Here is a 27,777-nt window from a genome sequence, read left to right as displayed (position 1 = left end):
CGGCAATGAGGGCGGTTTTGGTGCTGTCGTTGCTGCGGAACCCAGACTGGGACGGGTCCAGGGTGCTGTTTTCCTCGAGGTAGCGGGTCAGTTATTTTTTAACGATTTTCTCAGTGACCTTCTCCTGGAACAGGAGCAGGGAGATAGGTTGAAAGTTCTTGAGGTCCTTAGGGTCCGCCTTGGGTTTCTTGAGTAAGGCGTTGATCTTGGCGTGCTTCCAGCTTTCCGGGAAGGTTGCTACCTCGAAGGAGATGTTGATTACTTTCCAGAGGTGGGGTGCAATCGCTGTGCAGGCTTTGTTGGAGATGTGGTGAGGGCATGGGTCTAACGGAGATCCGGAGTGGATGGTGTTCATGATCTCACTGGTGTCCTCGTCGTTGATGTTGGTCCAGGACAGCAGGCAGTTGGTGCAGGTGGTGGTTGTGGGGGCGGTGGTTGTCAGGGTGGTCGTGGCGTTGAAGCTGTTGTGGATGTTGGTGATCTTGCAGTGGAAGAAGGTGGCCAGCGAGTCGCACAGATCTTGCGAGGGCGGGATGTCGTTGGTGTTAGAGCTGGGGTTGGAGAGTTCCTTCACGATGTTGAAGAGCTCTTTGCTGTTGTGTGCATTGTTATCTAGATGGTCTTTTAATGAGGCCCTCTTGGCGGCACTGATGTGTTGATGGTGTCTGCAGGTGGAGTTCTTGTGGGCTGCGTAGCTGTCCGGTGTTCGTTTGCGGAGCCAGTTCTTCTCCAGTTTTCGGCATGTCCGTTTGGAGGCCTGGAGGTCTTCAGTGAACCAGGTGGCTTTCTTGCTGGTGTGGCTGTTGGAGGGTGTCTTGAGTGGGGTGAGGGTATTGGCACAGTTGTTGATCCATTGTCTGAAGTTGTGGGCGGTAGTGTCAGGGTCGGAGGAGTAAGCGGGTGGGCTTTGGGCGATTGTTGTAGTTAGCTGGTCTTCGGTGACTTTGCTCCAGCAGCGTCCCGGCACCTGTTGGGCGCGGTGGTGCATGGTGGGCTTCCTGAAGGTGCAGTGGATGCAGTGGTGGTCAGTCCAGTGGGGTTTGGTGGTGTGGTTAAAGGAGAGGTGGGGGCTTGCGTATGGCCGGTGGCAAGGGTGGGTGTTGTCACGAGCTGTCTCAGTCCGAGGTTGGTGAGGTTTTCGATCAGGGTGGTGGAGTTGGTATCATTGTTGTTCTCGAGTTGGAAGTTCAGGTCCCTAAGGAGGATGTAGTCCGTGGAGGCAAGGGTGTGTGTGCTGATGAAGTCGGCGATGGAGTCGCTGAACTGTGGTAGAGGTCTGGGGGTCTGTAGACAAGGGTTCATCTGAGGGTGGTATTGGTGGGTCTGGAAGTGTAGGTGTTCGGCGGTGCTGAGGGTGTTGTCGGTGTTGGTCGAGACTCTGATGGTGTTCCTGTGGACGATGGCGATTCCTCCTCCTACGCCATTTGTACGGTCCCTGCGGGTGATTTTGTAGCCTTCCTGGATGGCTATGGTGATGTCGGGAGCTGAGGTGGGGTTCAGCCAGGTCTCCGTCAGGAAGGCAATGTCTGGGATGGGAGAGTCGAGAAGGTCCCAGAGTTCGATGGCATGTTTGCGGGTGGAGCGGGTGTTGAGGAGGATGCATCTGATGCAGTTGGGTTCTTTGGATGGCGGTTTGGCCGACCGGGTGCTGGTGAAGCTGCAGTTCCTGCAGGTCAAGTGTCCTTGGGTGCGCTTCGCGGTGGCCCAGTAGCAGATGTGTTCTTATCTGGAGTTGAGTGCTTGGAGGGTGCTGGCGTCGTAGCGGAGTCGGGTGTTGTGGTGTTCGTGGAGGCAAGGGGTTATGGCGCTGGGCGTGGTCCAGGAGCGGATGGACGCAAATGGGCTTGCCTTAGGTGCGACTTCGGCATGCCAGTGGCACACCCGCTGCCATATATGGGGAGGTGCAGCTGGGAGGCGAGAACGGGGAGGTCAATGGATGACGAGGGGAGCGGTGCTGAAGGTGACGCAGCGGCGGGAACCGGGAATGGGCAGGAGCAGTGAGAGGAAAAACAGAAGGCAAAAAGGGGGAAACAGTGGGGGGACAAAAAGAAGAACGCTACAAATGTAGATCAACAAAAAACCCTGCACAGTACAGAGGCGAAACACAGCACAATTATCACAGCCTAATTATCACAGCCTTAAAACGAGCAGAGCCTACGGCGGGCTTAGAACCCTGGTCGCAGCAGCAGCACCAAGAGAGATCACCCACTGCTGATATTGATTGACAGATCCCCTGCATCAGCCAACACACAGTGATTTATTGGCAAGTCTCCAACTCTTATTTTGACTATTTGATCCAAAGACTGCCCAAAATGTAGAGAGATATTCAGAATAAGTATAAAAATATAACCGTCAAGCCAGCAATGTAGCTCAGTTGGTTAATACACAAATTCTAGAGAGTTGTATTGAATCATCAATGTATCTGAAAAGGCAGCCCGAATGTTACTCAAATTCCGGAGGGAGCTGAAGATGCAACTCTTTAAGGAACACAATGCAATAATGGTCCACAAACTAGCTACCTCTGGTATAACTTGTTGTCGATAACCTTGCTTTTGACCCTGTATGTGCTCCGCCGGCTAAGGCGAGATTCACAAGTTACACATACCATATTTATACATACATAAATACAAGTCTACTTACTACTACGTATAGATACATACAGCCAGATAGATTGGGGTAAATTATTCTGAATACGTCAATATATTAGCCAAAAAATGTGAACCAATGGCAGAGGTACCAATGAAATCTGCCTGTCAGCACAGACACAAGGCTGAAATGTGCAGTGTTTTGAGTATAATTGTGTGTTGTGTTTAATGAGACTTATCATTCTGCACAGATCCATTTGGGGTAGTTATATTATGTAAAGTAGAATGCAACGGTACTCACAATGGTCTAAGTATGTCTTGCTGTTTTTTCATTTCACCCTTGAAGTTAGTATTGAAAAAGCAACCAGTTAAGTTTACCCACCCCCTTACCCCAGAGAAGGACGAGGAGGAAGACTCCAAACTGCATGGAAACCATCATCCGTTTCAGAGGTTTACTTCTGATCTCGTTCGCCATCCCTTCTGTAGAGGAATTATCTATCTGTGAAGAGGGAGAACACATCTGTGGTTAGAAAGGTGGGTGTATCATACTGTCCTTGGAACCCAACTGGTGTCATTTGTAAAAACTGGCTCTATACATACTGCACCAAAGTAAGGTACAGTGTGTATAGAGCCCCCAGAGGTAGGTAGAGGTTAAAGTTAGATAAAACCTTACTCTCTAAAGAGTAAGGTCGAGCAGTAAGGCAGTATCTGGGACAGTGTTAAGCATTTGATGTACCCACTCAGTCAGCAAATGAATTCACACACTCAAGAAAGGAACTCTAGACCAATTGTTCTTGTATAAAAAATATACTGTTCAAGTCAAGTCAAGTCAAAGCCACTTTATTCGATTAATTAAAATCATAAAAGTACACATACAAATCACACATCATAAAATACATTTAGGGGAGAGAAAAATGTTAAAAATACACAAAAAAATCCTGGTGTAAATCAATTTCATATCCCTTAAAAAGACAAGATAAAAACAGGAAATTCATGATTCAATCATTGCTGGGCATCTTAATTTTCTCATCCGAACAGCAACTACAAAATAGTTTGCGATGTTAAAATTATTCCAGGGGTTATCCAATAATTGCAGATATAATTGGGCGGGTTTAGCCTGTATAAACCACCTGCCTCTTAAAAGTGGAATTATAAACCTATTTCTAATATCAAAATAATATTCACAAAAAAAACATAAAATGCATAGTATCTTGAATTGAACTGCTGTCACAATTACAGAGTGCTGCCTCCTCTGGTTTGCTCCATCCTTGAAAATTTCCCAATAAAAGGTGAATCTGATTGAAACAGAATCTGGTCAGTAACCAGCGATGATATGGCCTTGTTACTAACTTTAGATAGGGCTCAATAGATGGTGATGTAACTATTTGAAAGTTAGCCCTAACCAGAGGTTTTTTTAATTCCTCACCCTCCCGTTCCTGGGTCCTTAAAGTCAGGAAATGCTATTTAACCCATCTAATATCACCTTTAACAATACCATCTGGTGTTTCGGAAATTTCTGGGCGCCCAAGTTTCATGAACATTGACTTAATATAGGAGAGCCACTGTATTTCATTCCCCCTTTCTAAAGTGACGCAGTCTTTCAAAATTTGGCAATTTAACGTAAGTTCTGGGTTAAGCCATGTTTTTAACCAACAGATTAGGGCCGCAATGCTGATCAAGTCACAAACATACCCCATCCCCTGCTCCTGAGGGGTAACAAATGTTGTAGTAGATTGGGGGATAGACAAGAGAGAGCGAATGTATTTTCGACCTTCTGAACCTCTTCCACTTGCTTATACCCCCATATTGCTGCACCATATAACGCTATTGCCGGGCATTTTGCCTTGTATATAGAGAGAATCGCCTCACAAGGCTTTCCCCCTAACCGTTGGGCAAAACTTAATAGTGCTGATGACGATCTTCCTAAGGCATTCTTTTTTGCAAAGCGCTGGGGGGCCCAGGAGCATCTGTCATTAAACAGGACCCCCAGATACGTAAAGACCTTCACCCTTGTGACCTCCGCCCCCTTGCAATAATAGGTCCTAACTTTGTTCTTACGTAATCCCATGGACATAACATGCAATTTAGCAATGTTCACTACCAGATCCAGAGAGTTCATGAAATCCCCAAAGGAGTTCAGTAGTCTCTGAAGACCAAGCGGGGTGCGAGCTAGTAGGACGGCATCGTCCACGTATAGGAGAACCGGGATGGTACTGTTCCCTACACGCAGGACGTCCAAAGTAGCAATATCCAGGGATTTATCTATGGCGTTAATATACAATGTAAAAAGTAGAGGGGCCAGAATGCGCCCTTGTCTGACCCCTCTGCCAGATTTAAAGTGTCTTGTGCAAGTACCCTCCTGTGTCATCCTGACGTACGCAAGTAAATCTCGGTGGAGATCTACTAAAAAAATACCAAACTGGGGTCAATCCCTAAATCTACTAAAAGGGTCCACAGCTTTGATCTGTTCACCAAATCAAAGGCTGTGGATAGGTCCATAAAGCCTAAATAAATAGACCCCTTGGAGGCTACAGTGTAGTTAATTGTTAATAAATATAAATTAAGACACTAGTCTATGGTGCTTCTGCCGGATCTAAAACCATATTGGAGATTGGACAGAATCCCGTTATCTGTTACTCACTCTGACACCTTAGTCAAGATAACTTTTCCCAGAATTTTGACAGAAGAATCTATTAAAGAAATGGGCCTGTAACACCTAGGGTCCCCTCTCTGCCCTTTTTTTAATACAGGAATGTTAATAGAGTGGGACCATGAAGCAGGGAACCCATGGGAAACAGTAGAATTAAAAGCATTTGTTAACATTTTTGTCCATAGTTTAACATTGCCCATATAGATATCGGCAGGGACGCCGTCTGGGCCAGGAGCCTTATTACTTGCTGATTCATCTATTGCCCTCTCCACATTCTCCGCATTAAACACTAGACTGCTGGCGGGAGCAAAAAAAGGATCAAACACCTCGTTACTCGCATAGATACCTTCAAAGTGAGTCAACCACTTAACTTCTGAGATGTTAATTTCTAGTACACCATTCTCCTTACCCGAGAGCAGTGGGCTGTTAAGGATAGACCAGAACTTCGAACTATCCTTTAAGACTTCTTCTGATATTAAAGCGTCCCAAGCCTCTGATTTAATTTCGTTTTTACGATTCTGTATATTTAGTTTATATTCTTTTCTGAGGCTGGCTATAAGGGGCTTATCCCTAGGTTTAACTTTCAATGATTTTATTAGGTTTTGGTGGGCCCTAGAGCATTTAGAATCAAACCATCTTTTTTCTTGTTTTCGTTTAGGCCTAGAGGTAATGGTTAGGTCTAAAGCAACTTGTTTATAAATTGCTTCAAAGGCTTTAATAATTTCCCCCTCCGGAGTAGAGCAGTCAGCACATTTTGTAATATCTTCTTTACCCTTCATACTCAGGCCATCAAAAAAGTGCTCTGGAACTCTTTTTGCCCATTTTAACCTCCTCCCTTGATCTTGGGTTATTACACTACTAGGCCCCTTTATGTTAACTGTGGCATCTATAAGGCAAAAGCCTTTGTCCAGAACTAAGATGACCGGATTGTGATCGCTGAAAGAAGAACTTAAGGCATTATAAAAAATACGTGCCCTAACAGTGCAGGGGATATAAATATATAATCAATAATCGTCTCACTTTCCCTAGCTTTAAACGTTACAACCCTCTCATTGATCTAAAAAAAACTTGGCTCATAAAGGTCAGCATATGACAGAAGTTCTTCGAGAGCCTCCCCCTTAGAAGAGTGTTCAAAGTGAGGTGGCGACGCAAAGGAAGGACCATGAATTTCATTGTTTCGACAGTTAGAATTACACAAATGGATATTAAAATCACCCAAAAGGATAATATAAACATAAGTGGTTTGTGGTGCTTTATATGTTTCTAAAAACTGTGTCAAGTAGCAGAGATGTTCATTGCAGTACTCACTTTCCCCAGAATTATAAAAATTAATTATCAGTGTTTTATAGTTATTCGGGGTAGTGAGCTCCGCTATTAGACAATTAGGGGAAGCAGAGTCTAAAATCGTTACTGAACCCTTCAGTCTCACCAAGAGGAGGAACATCAACCCTCCCTTGGCTCTGCCCGCTGGTGTTGGGAGGGCTGGCTGGAAGTAAGATTTAAAGCCATCCACCCAGAAGTTATTGTCCTTGTCCCAGGTCTCTTGAAGGGCTATAACATCACAGGCTCTGATAAGATTTAGCCAATTCTGGTCCCCTTTTAAACCGAAGCCCTGCAATGTTCCAGCTCATTAGCCTAAAATTAACACCTACTTCTGCAATGGTGTCAGGCTCAGGGGTAGGGAGTCGAGTAGTCATAAGAATGGGCCTTAGTCAGTCGTTCTCATTTAGCCGATAGAAAGGGGAAAATCTGTTAGATAGAACTAATATCTAATATATCCTTACTCTTTGTTACCTGAGTGGATAGTGCTTTAGGTGAAAAATGGCTCTAGAACTACCCGCGCCAGAGAAATGTTCCCTGTTTATGGAGTTATAGGGGAGCTGACCTAGACTTCCATGGGAATGTTGTAGATGAGGTCTTATATCTACTTTTACCCATCTGGTGGGGGGGTGAAAAAAACAATGATAGTGCCCTAATGCTTCCTTCCTCTCTCTCCAGATCTGAGGCATCCCACAACAGACGGAGGACAACGTGAGGATTATTAAAATTAACGATAGCACAATCCCCTTTAACAACCTTTTGGAAACTCCCTAACAAACCAACCCGCCTGGCCATTATAATGCTCGAGGAAATTTCAGTATCGCCAGAGCAAATATGGTCGCACCATTTTTTAGTAACTGCTAATAAAGCTTCTGTTGCTTCAACCTCTCCCTCCACCAATGAAGGGACCCTTGCAAGGACTACCACCAGCGGAGCTGCTTCAGGGGGAAGATCAATATTAGGTTGAATGACAATTGTACTCCTAGGCTGTTGATCCATTTCTTTCCCCCTGCACCTAGATGGGGCTAAACAGCTTCACATCTCTGAATTCCTTACTGGGCTCCTCTGTGAATTCCCAACCCCATTATGATCATTACAACCTCTATGTATACCGGATCCAAATGTAGGATTCTCAACCAATAGGGGGCTCACTGGCCTATACCCTTCATATACTTTTGTATTATTTTTAGAACCAAGCAAGCCTGGTACAGGTAACCTTAAAAATACTTTGCAGTAATAAATTACTTTTGTGAACACAGTTCAAAATTGCAGTAAAACTTATACTGGTTTTGCTTACAGTTTAAGGAAGCAGATTGCAACACTTAGCAGGTATAGTACATTTGAATGAATGGGCATTTTCATTAATTGCAAGTAAGTAACTTTTACAATAATTTTTCTAACTCAGTGCTGGATGCCTATATATAGCACTGGGACATGTCCTGAAAACAGTTGAGAATATGTGTTTAGGTTATTGTTACGATTTCTAAAGATTATTTCAAGTTTTCAAAACTCCACACTAAGTTGTTTTTTCGAAAGAGAAATGTCACTGTTAGTCTATGGAAGAAAAACAGGTTATCAGTTTGCAGGTAAGTAAATTACTGTGGGAGTTAAGGTTCTGGGGCTAGACTCAGGGTTCCCCCAGGGTCAGTGATGTACTGTGATTGCAACCTCAGTACAACTAGTGCGGCCGGGTACAGAGTGTTGAGGCCCAATGGTATCCTAAGGAGGATAAGGGGGCTCCGGTTGGTGGCTGTTGGTAAGCAGGCCACGAGGCTGTGGGAGCAAAGCTCCTAGGGTTCAGATCAGGGCAAGTTGGGGACCAATGGTGCACCTTCCGCGGCACTAGAGCGGGCGGGTGTAGGGTGCTCTTTTGAGGTCGGGTGCCCTGTTGTTTTCAATCAATGAAGTTTCTCTGGGACAAAGAAACACTGCAGTCTCGGGGACTAGGATCGTCCTGGAGCAACCACCATTTCGAGGGGTAAGTTGGGATGTTGAGGGTTGGTTAGGCACCGCTGGATTGGGCACACAAGGACGTGGGACGTTGGGTGCAGTGGTGCCTGGTCGTCTGATTTTCTTACCCGCTCGTGTCACTGTAGGGGGGGTCCTCTAGATTAGGGCTGCAGGCATCATCTGGAGGCAGGTCAGGGGTTTCCGGATTTTGGGTCAGGATTGCCAGGGGGACCTCCTCGTGGTGTCAAGTTTGGGCCAGATTCGGCGGGTACAGAGTGGGCTGGATTCGCTGTTTCTGGCTGGCACCAGAAGCTGCAGTTTAAACACGTCCGGTGTTCACGGGAGAAACAGTCTCAAAAGTGAAGGTCATCCTGGGTTTGTGAGGTTGCTGGCTGCTGGACATACTGGAGTTTCGCAGGAGCAGGTTCGAGGGGAGACAGGCCTGTAGGGCTGGGTCCAAGTCAGTGGGGCTGCTCCTCTGCATGTCTTCTCGTTCTTCTTCTCTACTACTTTTAGGGGCGTTAGAGGTAGGAAAATGGCAGGGACCAATGGTTTCCTTCCCTGGGATGGATACACTCCCTATTCTGCCACTCTCCAGTGGGAGGGGGGCAGGAGCCTGTCCCTGGTTGGCTGGGTCCCACTATCCTCGAGATGGTTAGGACTCTAGGTTCTGCCTCACCTCGCCTCCCCTGCCTTAGGGGTGGAGTTGACAGAGGTGGGCACACCTCTCTTCCTCACTTGTTTTTCCCACCGGTTCTCCAGCCCAAAGAGGGGGGTAGAACCAGTGGGAACCAGTTGCCGAAAGCAGCAATTGGTCTGGAGAGGCTCACAAAGGCAGCATGCCTTTGAAGCTTCTCCTTTGTGAACCCTGCCCGTCCTGGGGCAGAAGGCTTGGCACCTTGTCCCAGGATGTGCATTGTTTCAGGCCCCCGAGTGCAGCAAGCTCTCGACCCAGGGGACCAGAAAGATGTCTGGTGGTGGAAGCCTAAGCAGCCACTCAGTCAGGTCACTAGGAGATGGTCGAGGTTCAGGAGGCATCTCTAAGATGCCCTCTGTTGTGCATTTTACAATAAATCCCACACTGGCATAAGTGTGCATTTAATGTGCTTCAAAGTTTGGTACCAAACTTCAAAGTCTTCAGTGTAGCCATTACGGCGCTTTGGAGTTCATAATGACAAACTCCCAGCACCATATACTCTTAATGGCAGCACTGCACTTACAGTGCACAGGAATGGACCTGGGTACTGTGGGGGCACAGGGCTCATGCACATGTACCCTCACCACTGGCATAGGGCACCCAGCTAGAGGGGTGGCTGATGTATGCCAGGGCAGCAGTTTAGGGGCATGGCACTCAGGGATGTGTGCCATGTCGACTCTCCACTTTGTTCTGCACCAAGACATGGAGCCTGCAAAGGCAGTGTGTGAGTTTAAGGGTACAGGTCCTCTGAGGGTGGTACAATAAGTGCTGCAGCCCTAAGAGGCCTTCTCTGATCACAGTGCCCTGAGTGCCTATGGTACCATTTACCAGAAGGTGATATGTGGCCAGAGATGCCAATTGGGTTTAGGCTTCAATGCAGTTTTAGGGAAGGATTATCCAGAGCCCAGGGCACACTCAGACAAAGAACATCAGCAATTAAACGAACAGTGGGGGGCATACCATGCGAGAAAGAGGCCACTTTCTCACATCATTGGAGACCAGTGCCTGAGCTGACCTGACCATATCCGACATAAGCAGAAGCCATTGGTGGCTTGAAGCATATGAGTGGACCAGCCCAACAAGAGGCTGGCAGACCCCTAAAAAGGCTTGGGGCAGAGGAGCAGACAATTATACATGACACAGAGAGACCTCTTGGAGGGCTCTACAGAAGAAGAGCGAACTGTACTTTGGGAAACTAAGATACTCTTTAGAAGTCTGGGGGAAGAGGACCAAACTAGTCATACCAGACACAGTAGTAAACCACTTAAATTGCCATATGAGACATGAGGAGTACCACTCAAAAGTGTGGGGATTGGAACTGTACCCTTCTGACAAGGCCTAAACATGACACAACTTATCTGGTGTTGCTTGTGCCAGAGGGGCCATGGCTTGGATATTTGGGCTGGACTATTCCTATTGGAGCAGGACAAAAGATTATGTACATATGTCTGGTCCCTATCTGAGGTAGCCTAGTGGCAAAAAAGTGAGGCCTAAATTGCATCCCAAGGTAATTAACAGTGGCTGATATTAATTTTAAAAATCCACCCTCCGCATATTTGTTTTGGTCAGAGGTATGCCCTATGTTCAATGGGCATGCCCAGAAGTGGGTCCCAGCCTCACTGTATCCCATAAACTTAGCTATAACGCTTTGTTGAGGCTTAGATAGGTGGAAGCCCTTATCAGTATAAAATATAGTTTCGCACCTCGCCAAAAAGAAGGAAGTACTCCAAAATAATATGACTAAATCGTTAATATATGTCAAGTGTCCATACTTCCATGTTATACAATAAGTCAATGACACTATTGATTACTCCTTTACTAATGATCTGCTTATAAAACTATTTTTGATTGTGGCCATAGGAAAAGTCCCTCTTGGGACTTCTGCTGGGCTACACAAATATACTTAATATTTACAATGTATACATATATTATGAAAATCAGCATTACATTTACTTTCAACACCTAAAACAATCTGCTGAAAACAGAGGGGTTTGCAATATGGAGCTCATGACTCCTCCACACCATCATCAAAGCCAGCTCATGTCATTGGATGGAGTGAGCTGCATGAAGACCCCAAAGATATCAGTCCTCCTCCCCATCCAGGCCAGGGGTAGCAAAGTAAATGGCACCCACCTGAGGTGAGTGCAGGCTGAGTACAGCAGGGGTAGGTCAGGAGGCAATCCCCTCACTGAGGAGGAACAATGTGCCATTTACTTCTCCATCCTCAGAATACAGAATACTGTGTGCCTCAAAGCCAGTCCAGGACCTCCGCCTGTAGGAGCTAAAGTGGACTTCTCCACTCCTTTCAGCAGCAGGCCAGCACAGACACTTAGGGGCACATTTACTGAAACAAATTGCAACATACAGCGCAGGAAACTAGGGCCAGATGTACAAAGCTGTTTTGTGGGTGTAAATGGGGTTTAGACCCGTTTGTGCCCACAAAAAGCCTGTGGCCTATGTACTAATCCTATTTTACAAGTCGCAAATCAATTTTTGACTCACAAAATAGGATTAACGACTTGCTATTAGGAAGGGGCGTTCCAAGAGCATCTCTTCCTAACAGCGACTCCTTAAGCTATGTAAGTATGTTTAGTGACCGCAATTGGGGTCACAAAAAACACTCACATTTTACCACCCTTCTCAGAAGGGTGGTAAAGCACTCTCAAATGGGAAGGGGTTTTGAGGGGACCCCTTCCCATTTGTGAATGTATGTGCAAATATTTTTTAAGGGCAGGGACCACTGTCTGCCCTTAAAAAATGAAACTTTCCTTTCGGGAAAACGGGCTGCACTTAAAACAAAACTTCTTTATTTAAAAGCAGTGCCAGACATGAAGGTCTGCTGACCCCAGCAGGCCACCATCCCTGGGAGTGCCAGCCATCCCCAATGGGGTCGCAAATTGCGACATCCTCATTACTATTCATGAGGAATGCGATTTGCGACCCCATTGGGAATCGCAAACAGTGTCTCAGACACTGTTGTAAATTGGGGTTTGCGACTCGCAAATTGCAAGTGGCAAATAATGCAATTTGCGAGTTGCAAACATCAATGGTCGTACATCTGGCCCGAAAGTTGCTACGCTGCACTGCACTAGGGGAAGAGAGCATTGTAGAGCCATATCTACTTAGATATGGTACTGCTGCTCCCTTCTCGAGTGGACTCATGCAAATGAGGGAATCTTCTTCTTCTTTATTTGGCAAATACTGCCATAAAAGTTCACATAAATTAAATTAACTTAAAAAAACTTGAAAAACGGTCAAACCAATACAATAAAAAAGTCAAAGCTATCATAAGGCCATTTTGATCATAACTTAATCAGTAGACATTGCTTGGCTTAGGATTACATAAAACACGCTATTGCCATATGCCTTACACTTCTGCGTTCTAGTGAAGAATCAGCCCCTCATTAGGGAGGGCCGTTAGGTTTGAATGTAGGTCTGGAGCATTTGTCTAGGTCACATTGCCAGTAGAAGTGGTGGGCAGTGCAAAACACTATTCTGGTCCCTACACTGCTCTGTCTGATTCTCCATACTTCCATTAAGGAGCAAGATTGAGCAAACACAATCAAGGGTTGATCTCGCAGCCCTAAAACCCCCAATCCCTATGCTCTGACAGAGCAGTAGCATCCACTTCATCCTGTGATTATAATAGCGCTAGCGAAAGAACAATATGTGATTAATACATTCCGTGATCTGAGGGCAGAACAGGACAGGTTAGTATGATGAAAGGGGCGTAATGGTATGGACCAAAATTGAAATGTAATGTACAAAGTTTTTGCCAAAGGGGGTTCGATGGAATCCTTATATTCCTCCATAAGGTAAGAATCTTTGAATTCCAGGAAAGCTAGTGTCAAGGTACCCGAACATCTGTTCCTGCTCAATTCTCCATCCATGTAAATCCCCTTGAGTGATGCCTTAGACACACCAAAATGGCTCCCGCGTTAGTCCACAAATGGTTGCATTCCAATTTTGACAAGTTAGTCTTACCGTGCACCAACTAGGAAATCCTAGAAACTCCAGGCTGCCTGAGCAGCTCCTCCAAACCCACCCGATACAGTGCAAGGTCCACTGAAGCCCATTGCCGTCTCCAACATAGCAGAGGTATAAAGGCTGTTTAATGAGCAATGGACCTGTGGTCTAACTCCAACTGCAATGGCAGAAGTAGGGTACTAGTTGGAAGGTTCGCCAACGATCACAAAAAAATGTTCTCGCCCATCTCCAATATGGTAGTCCTCTCATGCCCCCATAGTTCTCTCCGATACAGAGCCCTGCATGTAGCTTGTAGGTTGAAAAGTTGAATGGCCGCAGATAGTGGTTGAAAGCTAGAACCCTTAAAATCTTTCAGAATCCCCCCCTGCATAATAGTCAAGCTTCACCTTGTTCTTATGGATCTGCGTAGATCAGCCAAAATTCTCCATCAAGGTGCGGCCCAAGCACTCAAAGGTACAGACACTTTCACAGGGAACACTATTCAGAGACTGCTATTGCGCTTTGTATGGCTGGGATTGAAAACCATATACTTGGTTTATTGAAGGTTGATCTTAAGCCCTTTCTGCTCACAGAAGACACCAAACTGGTCTAGGAGATTTTGAATACCTTTGGGCGATTTGAATACCAATGAATGGTATCACTTTACCTCTGTGTCACCTTGTATTATGCAAGTGGATCAGAGGAAAGCAAACAGCACGTATTTTCTAAATGTCCACATCTGACAGTTTGAGGTACTCCTTGCTCTGCAGCTTCTGTGCTTGCCTCATCACCTGTGCGACTTTTCATTGTAACAGGGGCCTTATCAAAGCTAGTCCGATGCTATGAAATGTAAAAAGTAAATACAATGCTCTTATGGAAATGGGACCAAATAGAGTAGAGGAAAATTTGTCTTAAAAACTAAAATAAAACTACACACGTTTAACACCTAAGAATAGCAATAAGCAACATTAAGGTGAGAAGTCAGCCTTTGCAAGGAGTCTTCAACTGCACCGCAACATGAGTTGCAGAATTTTTAGTATCTGTTGATCTCTTTGAGGAACACATTTTTTTTAATCTGCAGATTATGAAAGAGATCATGGATTATCTGGCAAATTTGGCAAATCCAACGTTATTTGATAAACAGCACAGCAGCAAAATTGCATCATTCCAATGTCCCTAACTATAACCCGGGAATGCGCGATGTACTGCAACGAGATATCAGAATTTGAAATTCTACTATTTGTAACCCTGCTGTACCGTGTATGTTACATTAGATACATCAGTCATTTATTTTACAATAGCATAAGGCAGAGAACAGACAACACACATTCTCTGGTAAGCGTGTAATTCCACATTTATTCTTAGATAATGGTCATGCAATTATGATTCCCTTGTGGCTGCTCATGCAATGAGGCCTTCACTGCCACCATCAGCATAGTATTAGGTATGCTCCTCTTCTAAATTATATGACAGTGCTCAGCATAGGGAGACTAAAAGACATAAACACTCTTAGATTCCTTACACAGAAACAGACATAATTGAGGTTCGGAAGGACAGTGACAACCCTGGGCCCTGGTGCCACTGCACCTGCTGCATCATTGGCAGGTACATCCCTCTCCCCACTCCCTCAATACACACCCTCCAACTGCACTTTGCCTCAGGCACGAGCTAGGGTTTGCCACGGAGCCGTTTTCTTCTGACATGAAAATGTAAATGTCTAACCCAGTACAAAAATAGAGAAAAACACTCAAATCCTGCATTGCCCCCCCCCTCTTTAGTGCATGACAATGGATGGTCCCCCTCTTTTTAAAACTGACTGAATTTATTTTTAATACATTTTTTACTTTAATCAGACTGATGAAATGCTCGTTTTTTTAACCACGTATTGTGATTTTATGGTTTAATTTTTTTTTTAATCGAATAACGCGTATTCTGATTCTGATTCAGTGCACACGTAAAACAGTATTTATAACTACTATGCATTTTATAATGTACTCTGGACGTTCCTAATGACGCCTGAATAGGGTTAGCACCTGGCCGGTTTTCAACCGGCACCACCGGTATTTTAATATCCCGGCCAGTAGAAAAATCACCTAAAGCCAACACTTTTAGCCCTTATCTGTACATATTTTAAACAGCTAATTTCAATAGAAAACACGTTTCAATGTGTTCCCGAAATGCAAATATTCCTAAGTAGTAAATGCAAACAGAAAAGTCATTTAATAAATGAATACATTTGATTTTATTCATAGTTCTATTTAGTATCATGTCAATGCCTTTGCACACTCTTAAATGTACAAGAAATGGTGGTCTTTTACTTTCAGAAAGGTGACAATGCTACCCCTGACTGCTAAAGTGAAAAAGCATCAATAGGTGTAACCGTCCACATGGTCTCTTATGCCTTTCTCCATATCCTCTTATGCCAATTGGAAGGGCCAAAGGTCATGTTTGGGTGGACCTGGCCCACCTGGCACACCCCCTAGCACCTGACCTGGTCAGCAGCAAACTCTGTGCCTCGAAGCCAGCTCAGTGCCTCTGTCTGCAGGAGCTAAAGCAAACTTCTCTCCACTCTCTGTCAGCAGTGAATTGTGTGCTTCGAAGCCAGCTCAGTGCCTCTGTGAGCAGAAATTAAAGAAGGCATCCATACCTTATCAGCAGTAAAGTGTGCTACGAAGCCAGCTCAGCGCCTCGCTTCAGCAGACCTTCCCTCGCTCTCTGCAGACAGGCGTGATGGGTTTAAGGACACCTTCAGCGTGACACGATGACGCATCTGATCGGACTGATCAGTCACAGGGGCATCCTCCCACTCCTGAAGCTAGACAGAAGGGTTAGGACACTTCAAATACCTCGCTGAACCCTAAAGGCAAAGTCTGTTTTTGGAAGTTCCCATCACTTCTAGTTTCCTCATTGCTGAACTGTTTATCACATAATAGTCCTATGGGGGGGGTGGGGGGGGGGGGGGGGAGGCACCCTCGCATGGTGCAGTCCTTCTGATCAAGAGTTGTAGCTGAATATTACTTGGCCCAGTGCCACACCATGCATGTCTTACGGGCCCTTGTTATAATCTGACATTTAAACATGTCCATGACTTCTCGTCTCACCTAATTAGATGATACAGCCGCGGGCGCATTGTTTATGTTCAGTTTCCAGGCAGGGTTTTGTTTGTAGATTGATATGTTTCCCCTCAGCCTGCTGGTGCCTTCATTTGCAGAGTTACTTGTGTTTGCTCGACAGCAGGTCGCTGTGAGGGATTAGATATTTTGTATTGAGACACACTGGAACCTTTCTCGCAATTGTTTTCCTTTTCTTTCCTTCTCTGGTGATTCTACACTTCTGACACGGATTTGGGGTCTCTACATTCTATCTGTATCCATTGTTTTTCTAGAATATCTCTGTGTCAAGGGATCTATTGAGAGATAGACCAGTCTGCTCTATTTCTCATCCTAGGGGCTAGTATTATTGGTAGAATCTTCATGGACAGCATTAAAATGTTCGTATTCAGTGATTTTGGACTTTGACAAACTGTTAGGGCAAACACCAACAAGGGACAACGCCTTTACCCTTTCAAAAGGTCTTCATGAAGATTGGATAAAACCTCTTAACCTTTAAAAGAAATGCAAAAGAACAGATTCACATGACAACTTCATGCTAGAGTATTTAGAGGCAGGCACTATCCCCATTGACCTAAGAGTTAGAAACATCCCTGGCTCTTAATTGGAATTATAAAGTTCATAGAAAAGTGGGCATTGATCTCCAATTGTTGCTCCTGCGATTGAATGATCTTCATTACTGAAACTTAATTGCAGGTGGTAACTGGTCTTAACAAAAAGAATAGCTGAGCTGGAAGAGAAATTGAAGCAAACTAATTCAGTAGATGAGGCAAAAAATAAATAAAGGCGAGGGTAATATTGAATAAGATTCCTTTAGCGAATATCTATTAACCCGTTGCGTGCTCATGACGAGCTCAGCTCGTCATGAGGCACGGTTGCGCTGTGCTCATAACGAGCTTGGCTCGTCATGACCGCTGCGCCTCGCCCACGCGGGGATAATTCCCCTGCCTTGCTGGGCGTTTCATTGGAACGGGCGTGGTCGTGACAAGCTCATCTCATCATGAGCACAGCGTCACAATGCTGCATGAGCAGCCAAGCTGGTCAGGAGCACCGCGGCGCTGCGCGAGTCCCCGCCTCCACCCAGCACAGCAGGGGAATGGGCCCCGCGTTGGAGGGGTTACAGAAAAAACTGAGAAGCTCAGGAAAGATATACAGTGTTTCATCCAGGAGAGAGTATATCCATATTTTTTACTGAGAACTTCAATTCCACCGCCAGAGAAGGCATATACCAAGAAGGTCAACAGTCGTGACCTCCTAAGAAATTCATTACGTTTTATGACACCACAGACTCAGATGGAGAGGGACCTTCCAACCTATTTGACTCTTACTGTAATAGAAAGGAACAATATGACAAAACTGGTTTTAATACCCATTATTTAGGCAACAAAAGGGGTAATTGCAGGCCCAGGTTCCGAAATCAACCCAAGGATCAAATTCTAGATGTTGATTCACCACAACAATATCTCCAGACAAGCAGACACCAATACTGGAAAATTAGATAGTATCCCATTTTCAATCTATCTTCTACGCTGATCGACAGGGGGTCAAAGAGAAACTCCTTACCGATTGGACTGTCATTTGTTCCTTCTGTATCCATTAATACGTTTGAGCTCACTAAAGATCTGTTTGCATTTTTCCAACACATCAGACTTAGAAATTCTTTATGTACAATATATAAGACAATTGTTCAGGACTCAAACCACCTCCAGCTTCATTCCGAGTTTGGATAACCTGGGACTTGAAGTTGAAATATTTGGGAAAGCAGTACTGTTTTAACAAGTAACAAAATATATTCCAAAACCTTGTACCAACATGACAAAACAAGAATACGGTAAACATCTATTACAACGCAGGCTTTATATTGTAGCGCCTTCACAAAGCAGTCAGTACCACAAGTGCAGCGCTACCAAAAGTTTCATTACAATGCAAGTCATTACAACAACTTGCTTTAGGGAATGCGGTGCTGGATTTTAAGTCCAACACATTGCCTACTTAAACACCGACTGCAGTTGTAATAGTAATTTCATCCATTCGAAAGTCCCGCGCTTTCATAAAGTAAGTGGCTGTAATGTCTTGAATTGTAGTGGAACTCTTGGTAACGGCACAGTCGTGGAATTGACTACGTTGATAAGCTAAGCGTTGTTTTGGCCGGTAAAGAGTCAGACATCGATTTGGAAATGTCGACTTGCACTAATATCGAGTGCAAAATATTGAGATACAGAAATATTGACTGCAAGAATATCGTGGTTAAGAATATTGAGTTTAAGGTGAGAAATATTGTTTTCAAAAATATCAGTCATTAATATCGTTTGCAAAAATATAGTTGTTAAAAATATCATTTTTTTAGTTAGTGTTATGTATTTTAGTATGTATTTTAAATTTATGTGCTCTATATTTTTGTCAAAGTATTGCAATTGTTTTTTTAATATATTTGTTAAATTTTAGAAGTTACTCATTTTATCTTAATGAAATCTTGCTTTTAATTTCTGTAGCGGGTTGTGGTTTCATAGGGGAATAGGGTGGGAAGTAATTTAATTATAATAAATTGAATATTCATTTTTATTTATTAGTATTTATTTAATTTTTATTTTATAGTGATAATTGTGGGAATTAATGTATTATTACTTAATTAATAATTGGCTGTTATTTTTTATTGATTAATCAATTGGTAAATATTTTATTTGTGTTATTTTATTTAGGAACGGGTTGTGTGTTTATAGGGGAAATAGGGTGGGAATCGATTAATTATAATTACATTATTACAATTTTTAATATGTTATATTGTTAATTGTGGGAATTAATTTATTATTAATTATTTATTAATCTGTTGGTAATTGGTATTAATTAATTGTTACAAAATTGGTGGTGGCATTTATAAGGGAATAAGGTGGGAGGCAAATTATTTGTAATTAATTCATTATTTGTTAATTAATGCTAATTAATTATTTAAAATAAAAAATGCCTATTGTGTAATCATTTTGATTGGTGAGTTGTGGGGTTTATAATGGAAAATAGTGGAAGTACATTTTTTTAAACATATTTAATGATTTGTTGGTAAGTGATATTCATTTATAAATGTAGAAGTAGTTATGGAAATTGTGAAAATATGTTTAGGTATGTGTTTTGTGTTTATTGGGGTAGATGGCGGAAAGTAATTCAGTTTAAAATAATGAATCATTACTTGATCATTAATATTAATTTATTAATTGATAAATACTTTTGGTAATTTATTAGCGTTGACTGTGTTTGGGGATTTATTTTCTATAGCTGTAACGATTGGTTAGTATTTTTTAAATGTGTTTCTTAATTTGTATTATATGTTTAATTGATAATTAATTGTGTTAATTATGGAGGTACACTTTTTGTATTTAATTTAGATGGGTTTTGTACATTGTGTGGTGTTATAGGGTAGGTAAAAAATATCACAATTATGTAATCACTATTTTCTTAGATTAAAATTAATTTCTTTTACAAAACATGTATTTGTATTTTTTTTGTTTCATTTTAAAAATGAATAGTTTTACATAAATTGTAGATTATTTCTACATTATAATATGTTTCTATGTTCTGTAAATTTTTATATTATTATATATATATATATTTTTTTTATTATATGTTGTATTGTAATAGATATTTTGTTTAGTTTTAAATTAGATTTTTCTTAGTGGGAATAGTATTCTTTACCCCTCAACTATCCAACAGTTTCCCTATTGTTGCACTCTTTGGAGTGAAATAGTAATTGTTTTCCCCTCCGCTATCCAACACTTTCCCTACGGTTGCAATGATTGGAGAGGGAATAGTAATTTTTACCCCTCCGCTATTCAACAGTTTCCCTAATATTGCACTCGCTGGAGTGGGAATATTAAATTATTCCCCTCCGCTATCCAACACTTTCCCTACTGTTGCACTCAGTTGATTGGGAATAGCACTTTTTAGTTTTTACCCATACGCTATCCAACACTTTCCCTACTGTTGCACCCACTGGAGTGGGAATAGTAATTTTTATCCCTCTGCTATCCAACACTTTCCCTACTGCAGCACTCATTAGAGAGGGAATAGTAAATTATTCCCCTCTGCTATCCAACACTTTCTATACTGTTCCACTTATTGGAGTGGGAATAGTAAAGTATTGCCCTCTGCTATCCAACACTTTCCCTACTGTTGTACTCGTTGGAGGGAGAATAGTACTTTTTCTCCTCGGCTATTCAACACTTTCCCTTACGGTTGCACTCAATGTAGCGAAAAATGTAGGTTTAAAACATATTAATCTTTTTAATATGTTAATTTATGATATATATATATATATTACCTACTGGCGGTCGCCAGTAGGTATATATAGTTAGGATTTTTTCTCTATGGGACTTTTGAAAATTCTATGTCTAATAACTTTGGCGTTTGTGGATGGAATCGGCTGAAATTTTCAGGAAAATGGCACATTTTGTTTCTGAGCAGCTCCTGAAAATTTGGTGGGGTTTCGTCAAGGGGGGGCTGAGAAAAAAGGGGGGTCCCAAAACACGTTTTTTGCATTGAGTTTTCCATAGGGCGGTTGGACTCACTTTTAGCTCGAACGGCTGAATGGATTTGCACGAAACTTGGCAAAATTGTAGGGACTGTTAGCCCGATGTGCCTTTGCTAGGTCTCAATATATGTGCTCCAGTAGTTTTTGAGAAATTAACGTTCAAACCAAGATATATATCTGTAACAGCGCTCTGGGCAGCGATCCGGTCCGCTTACTTTTCGCTTATCGGAACTTTGCGCGCAGAAAGCTGATTGGCTCTCCGGTGTCTGTCAACATTCTAAACAGTCCGGAGCGGACGCCATCTTGTCTCTCGGTAGGATCGAGAGAGAAGAAGAGGTGGAAAACGAAGGGGGAATTTAATGAAAGGGGGCAAGGTATCCCCCTCTTGACCTCCTAGGAATGTTGTTGGGGTTATTAAAGGGTCCCGTGGGGAAAATAAAAAAAAAATGATTTTTCACGGTAGAAGCGCGGCCGCGAACTGGTAGCGAAACGGGAATTCGCCATTTTGTGCTTCGTAAATTAAATTACTAGTTATAAGTGGGTACGGGAGACGTATCCTAATCCCCTATGTTTCCTGAGGGTGGGTGAGGAGGCTGATATATGTTGATACATCTCTTCCAGCGGCTGTGCGTGAGCTTTTTTTTTTTTTTTGCTGCGTGACAGTCCGGAGCGGCCGCCATCTTGTCTCTCGGTAGGATCGAGAGAGAAGAAAAGGTGAAAAACTAAGGGGGAATTTAATGAAAGGGGGCAAGGTATCCCCCTCTTGAACCCCTAGGAATGTTGTTGGGGTTATTAAAGGGTCCCGTGGGGAAAATAAAAAAAAAATGATTTTTCACGGTAGAAGCGCTTCACGGGCCGCGAACTGGGCCGCAAACTGGTAGCGAAACGGGAATTCGCCATTTTGTGCTTCGTTAATTAAAGTACTAGGTATAAGGGGGTGCGGGAGACATATCCTAATCCCCTATGTTTCCTGAGGGTGGCTGAGGAGGCTGATATATGTTGATATATCTCTTCCAGCGGCTGCGCCATCTTGCCTTTTTTCGAATGCCACAATTTTGTCGTGCACGGCAGCCATTTTAGATGCTAGGCTGGTCCCAGGCTATCACCTACCCCTGCGGATGTAGTTTATGGCCCCAGCTGTAGAGAATTCAGACATGCCAATTCTCCTGATTCAGGCGTGTGAGTACTGATTTCAGTGCTAGTCTCCCGCCTCCCGATTTCTGCAAGCAAAAACCCGGGGGCATATTACTAACAACTAGCGATAATTTTTGTCTATAACTTGTTTAGAGACAAAAATTATCGCCGCACATCGGCGATTTTTATCGCAGATAAACCTTGCTATTATCGCAGAAAAGTCAGCGATATTCATGTATTATCGACCTAATGCTCTTAGCCATGTTATCCACCTCCCATTGGATAACATGGCTAAGACCTGCTCAGGGCAGGTGTTAGCTTTTGGAGATATTCGCGCTTAGTGCGAATATCTCCAAAAGTTGGTAATAGAAGGTAGCGATGTTAGGGACTGTTTCCAGTCGCTAACATCTTGGCACGCCACTTTGCATGTCATTAGTGATAAGTATCACTGACATGCAAAGCCGGGCCCAAGATGGTCGCTATCTCCTTTTAGGTGTCACTAACTGGTGTTAGCGACAGCTTGATAATAGGGAAATAATTTTATCTCCGCTTTCATGGTTTTTAAAGCCAAAAAAGCGGAGATAAACCCCCTTGCTAATATGCCCCACGATTCCTTGGGGGTTTCAGCTGATAGGGCTTGGTATTGTGTTACATGGTAATTTTTCCATGAAACGTCAGAGGGTCGATGTAGGGGTTCTAGAAGAGGTGATAAACCATTTAAGCCTCATGAACAAGCGCATGGTCTTTTAAAGATTTCTGAAGTACTCGGGGCGGCGGTGTGTGTGTGCCCTCTTTCAGGAGCGGGCGGGGGGGCACTGCCAGCAACTTGCCAGGTCAGGTAGTGTTCAACACGTGCATCACCCTTTCTCTGCTTGCTATTGCGCTCCATGCTTCGGAAAGGTAAGAAAAAGAACGTGCATTTGAGTTTGAAATGTCCGATCCTGCAGCAGCACACTTCCAAAGCCCACACATGACAATAACCCGATTCAAGGCCCCATTCACCCGTTTTTCAAAAAATAGATAACACTCCAACAAAGTAAGGTTATAAAACTTTATTAACTTTTAACGATAATGAACAGAACAAAAACTAAAAACATTTAAACATTTATTAACACAAAAAGCAACAATGGTTAGAAGCTGTCTTTTGTGCGAATAGTCCCAAGGCAGCACAACGTGCAGAGTTCTGGACGGCACCCAGGTGATGTCGCCTGGGTGCCGCACTGGTTTAGGGATCCTACAATGCTGCTCCGAAAATTGGCGTGGGGTGTCCCGGGTGGGGCGGGGGGAGGCCTCGTCAGTAGCGGTCTGTTGTGCGAATAGTCCCAAGGCAGCACAACGTGCAGAGTTCTGGACGGCACCCAGGTGATGTCGCCTGGGTGCCGCACTGGTTTAGGGATCCTACAATGCAGCACAGAAAAACAGCGTGGGGCGTCCCGGGTGGTGCGGGGGGAGGCCTCGTCAGTAGCGGTCTGTGTCCAGTGTCACATGGCTGACACAACATGTACGACAGGCACCCAGGTGATGTCCAGTAAACTGCCGCACTGGTTTTGGTATCCTACAATGCTGCTCCGAAAATTGGCGTGCGGCGGCCCGGGGGGGGGGGGGGGGAGGCGGCGTGAACGGGCCTCCCCAGGTGGCGGCCATCTAGCTGAGTTGCGCTCGCTCTTGCGGCCACAGCGTCTCGCTCACCATGTTGTGGAGTTGCTCCCACTCTTGCAGTGCAGCGATAGGCGGCTGCCACATGGCTGTCAAAATGGCGGACGGCTCTTCGGTTTTGGGCCTGGTCCACTGAAATGGCCCTGGGACACCTTGGAAGTCGGACGCTTGCCTGCTAGGGCTTGGGCTCCATTCTCGAAAAGCGTCCCCTCAGCCGTGAAGATTGTATAAAAGTCTTGGGGGCCCCCGACTCCCGCAGGCTTCCGGTGGGGAGCGGCTGCCATGATTGCTCGCGGAATGACCACGACGGAGCCACGAGATGGTGGTGCTCTCATGCTGACGCCAGCTTCAGTCTGAATGATCCAGAAACAAGGTGGGGCTTTCATCGTTTGGGAAAAAAAATGTTCTAAACCAATGAAAAGTGTTATTTTTAGGTCATATGACCAAGCCTTCCATCTTTAGGAAACCAAAAGTAAAATGAACCAATGAAAAGTTTTATAAACAAGTCACATGACCTGTTCTGCGGCATAGGGCTACAAAAAGCGTAGAAAATCCGTTGGCACGTGAGGCGGCGTCAGTAGCGGACCGATGTGCGAATAGGCCGAAGGCAGCACAACGCGTCGAGATCCGGATGGCACCGAGGTGGTGTCCAGCAAATTGCCGCACTGGTGTGGCCATCCTACAATGCTGCGCCGAAAGACGGCGTGTCCAGCTGAGTTGCGGTCACTGTCAGTAGCGGACCGATGTGCGAATAGGCCGAAGGCAGCACAACGCGTCGAGATGCGGATGGCACCGATGTGGTGTCCAGCAAATTGCCGCACTGGTGTGGCCATCCTACAATGCTGCGCCGAAAGACGGCGTGTCCAGCTGAGTTGCGGTCACTGTCAGTAGCGGACCGATGTGCGAATAGGCCGAAGGCAGCACAACGCGTCGAGATCCGGATGGCACCGAGGTGGTGTCCAGCAAATTGCCGCACTGGTGTGGCCATCCTACAATGCTGCGCCGAAAGACGGCGTGTCCAGCTGAGTTGCGGTCACTGTTGCGGTACAGTGACTCGAACGCACCGAGATCCGGATGGCACCGAGGTGGTGTTCAGCAAATTGCCGCACTGGTGTGGCCATCCTACAATGCTGCGCCGAAAGACGGCGTGTCCAGCTGAATTGCGGTCACTGTTGCGGTACAGTGACTCGAACGCGCCGAGATCCGGATGGCACCGAGGTGGTGTCTAGCAAATTGCCGCACTGGTGTGGCCATCCTACAATGCTGCGCCGAAAGACGGCGTGTCCAGCTGAGTTGCGGTCACTGTTGCGGTACAGTGAGTCGAACGCGCCGAGATCTGGATGGCCAAGTTTCAAGTTTCATCTGGCAGTTTTTCTCCATCCCTCCTGGATCAAAGAAGGTGAATGCTAAATATGCCACCTGCCTCATCTGAACATATGAAGTTAACTTGTATACACTGTGGTGCTATGCTGTCCTATGGCAACATGAGCATCAACATGATGAATACGGCATTCGAAAATCATAAATGCCCTAATGCACCCAAGAAGTAATTTTTTTTTTGCTCCAGTTGAGCCGTTTTCAATGCCTGTTTTTTGTTGTTTCCCCTCCATCAAGAACAAAACAAAAATACAAGGCGCTAAGATCCGAATGGCAAGTCCTGGATGTTGAGTGCCTCAGTTGAGAGTTCTGAGTAGTGCTTGTAAGACTATCTGAAGTTTATTATAAGAATCAGAGTAAGTTGAAGACTGTCTGAAGCTTATTTGCACCTGCTGCAGCTTCACTAGGTCCGGCGGAACTTTTTTCCTTTTCTTTTCTGCTTCTTTTCCTACAATGCGTTTCATCTGAAGACACGACCAGGTCCCTGAATGTGTGCAGGGGGACGCTATTGATTGAATGAAAATGGCGGCTTGACACAAAGCTGACTCAAGTGTTACTGTTGGTGCTATACAGACAAAAATTGGTTTTCAGTTTGTACATTCTTCATGTTTTTTTTTTCCATCCAAGTCTGATTGAGAGTTTGTAGAAAAATGGCTTCAGATTTTCCACATACTACTCTTCAACATTCTTCCTAAATGTAACAATGTGAAACTCACTAGGAGAACGGCTGTTTCTGTTTCCTTTCAAAATGCTGCCACCAATATTTTCTGAATGGAAGACACCATCTTGTAGCATAAAGGGCCGAAAGGGGTTCTGGTCTGGCCGATGGTTGGTGGAGACATTTTGACTATATCTTGGACCTGCCCGGCCTCGCCCAAAATGGCGCCGGTATAAATGGGACTCGTAACTCTTTGCCCGCAAATGTATATCTAGAAAATGTTATTGTAAGTGGCCCTGTCGTATTTTAATTACAAAATGTACGTCCACCGATTCCGCAACTGTTAGACACCTTTGTTCTTGTCACCTAATGGCCCGCTCGTTACGTTCTTCTACAGTGTAAATGTCTCCTCATCATATACGATTTGAGTTTGCTCCGTGGCCGGCCCACGTGGTTATAGGCCCGTATTTGTATACTGACATTTTCACAATAAAGGTTTTTAAAACAAAACACGGTAGTAGTATTTTCATTTGTAAAGTTTTTACTTTTAGTGACTGTTTTCGAATCAGTAAAAGGCAAGTGAAATAAAGCAGTCCAATTACATGACGGATAAAAGGTATAATATGTAGGAACGCAGTAAAGATAAATGGTCAAGGGCAGTTGTGTTTTTCATGTCTGCAACATAAAGTGATCGATAAGAATCTGATAATCAGGCGCATCGGCGACTAAGACAGCAGGTCGAATCTCTTTTACTCAACGGCTCCGTCATGGAAGGAAGAAACGCCCTTTTTCTCGAAAAAGGAATATATTTTACTTGCCAGACAGTTGTAAATTTTCCGGGAAAGTACATTAGCCTGGAATATTATAACATATGTTTGAAAAAAAAATATTGTTCGAAAATAATAAAAAGCGTAATTTTTAGGTCATATGACCAAGCTTTTCATCATTAAATTAACAAAAGTAAAATGAACCAATGAAAAGTTTTATTAACAAGTCACATGACCTGTTATGCTTACGTTACGCGCTGCGCGCCGCGCCTCGGATCACTTCCGGGTGCGCTAACGCGGCGTGTCATAAAACGCATTACGCGACAACGTAGGTCAAGAATATAGTCTAAATGTCTCCACCAACCAGCGTTCAGAACACAACCCCTTTCAGTAGTCCAAAAAGTTCTGTTAAATGACAACAGAGGGGACAGGCAACAAGAACCATCAGTCAAAGAGGGGAGGGCAAGTTCTTCTCTTCCGGGTCATGTTGGGGCGCTACCGGAACTGATCGAATTGGTAGTCTACAGTGTTTCTGGATGTTTCAGACTAAAGCTGGCGTCAGCATGAGACCACTACCATCTCGTAGCTCCGTCGTGGCCATTCCACGAGCAATCATGGCAGCCGCTCCCCACCAGAAGCCTGCGGGAGTCGGAGGCCCCCATGACTTTTGTAGAATCTTCACGGCTGAGGGGACGCTTTTCGAGAATGGGATCCAAGCCCTAGCAGACAAGCGTCCGAGTTCCAAGGTGTCCCAGGGCCATTTTAGTGGACCAGGCCCAAAACCGAAGAGCCGGCCGCCATTTTGAGAGTCCTGTGGCAGCCGCCTATCGCTGCACCGCTAGAGCGGGCGCATCTCAACTACATGGTGAGCGAGACGCTGTAGTCGCAAGAGCGGGCGGAAAACAGCTGAATGGCGGAAGAGGCACAGTGTAGCAAAAGCGGGCGGAATGGCAACTAAAACGATAAAGGGGCGCCTCACTACAGCTTGTCTTCAGGTCAAACGGATTGTGGGACAAGGTCCAGAATTGAAGAGTCATCAAAAGGCAAAAAGTACCGCCGGACCCCGGGAGCCGGCCGCCTATGTCGGGGGCGATCTCAGGCTACACCAGTGCTATAAGACTTGGGGAGGGTGTCGGAGCCAAGCGTCTTCTCCGAGTCCATGGCCATCACAGCGCCCCTCAGGGGCCTCCGTCAAGCTGTTTAGGAAGGTAACATATCATATTGTTTTCTAATGCAGTCAGGTCCACAAACGACACTCACTTACTTTGAGAATAGTGAAGCTGCAGTAGGAGGAAATAAGCTTCAGACAGTGTTACAAGCGCTGCTCAGAACTCTTAACTATGGCACCCAACATCCAGAACTTATGCTATTTGAGAATGGTAGTGACA

General features: G+C 44.5%; 1 protein-coding gene across 3 annotated transcripts in view; it reads right to left on the bottom strand.

Moving 5' to 3' along the window:
* Nucleotides 1-15,939, bottom strand: part of LOC147740932 (uncharacterized) — a 366,615-nt gene extending 350,676 nt beyond the window's left edge. The window contains exons 1-2 of one of the 3 annotated variants that reach the window (XM_086936088.1): nucleotides 15,816-15,939; nucleotides 2,976-3,084 (exon numbers count right to left, since the gene is read on the bottom strand). In XM_086936088.1, the coding sequence (XP_086792214.1) occupies nucleotides 2,976-3,060 (85 nt within the window). In that variant the 5' untranslated portion in view covers nucleotides 3,061-3,084; nucleotides 15,816-15,939. Of the gene's footprint in view, nucleotides 1-2,975; nucleotides 3,085-15,659; nucleotides 15,749-15,815 lie in introns of those variants that run through there. The other 2 variants (XM_086936083.1, XM_086936085.1) reach the window with 2 other exon arrangements.
* Nucleotides 15,940-27,777: the final 11,838 nt, after the last annotated feature.

Source organism: Lissotriton vulgaris, chromosome 1_1, assembly GCF_964263255.1.
Source record: "Lissotriton vulgaris chromosome 1_1, aLisVul1.2, whole genome shotgun sequence".
In the NCBI taxonomy this organism is placed as follows: Eukaryota; Metazoa; Chordata; class Amphibia; order Caudata; family Salamandridae; genus Lissotriton; species Lissotriton vulgaris.
Note: the sequence above shows the minus strand (reverse complement) of the source record. Positions and strands in the feature narration are given on the sequence as shown.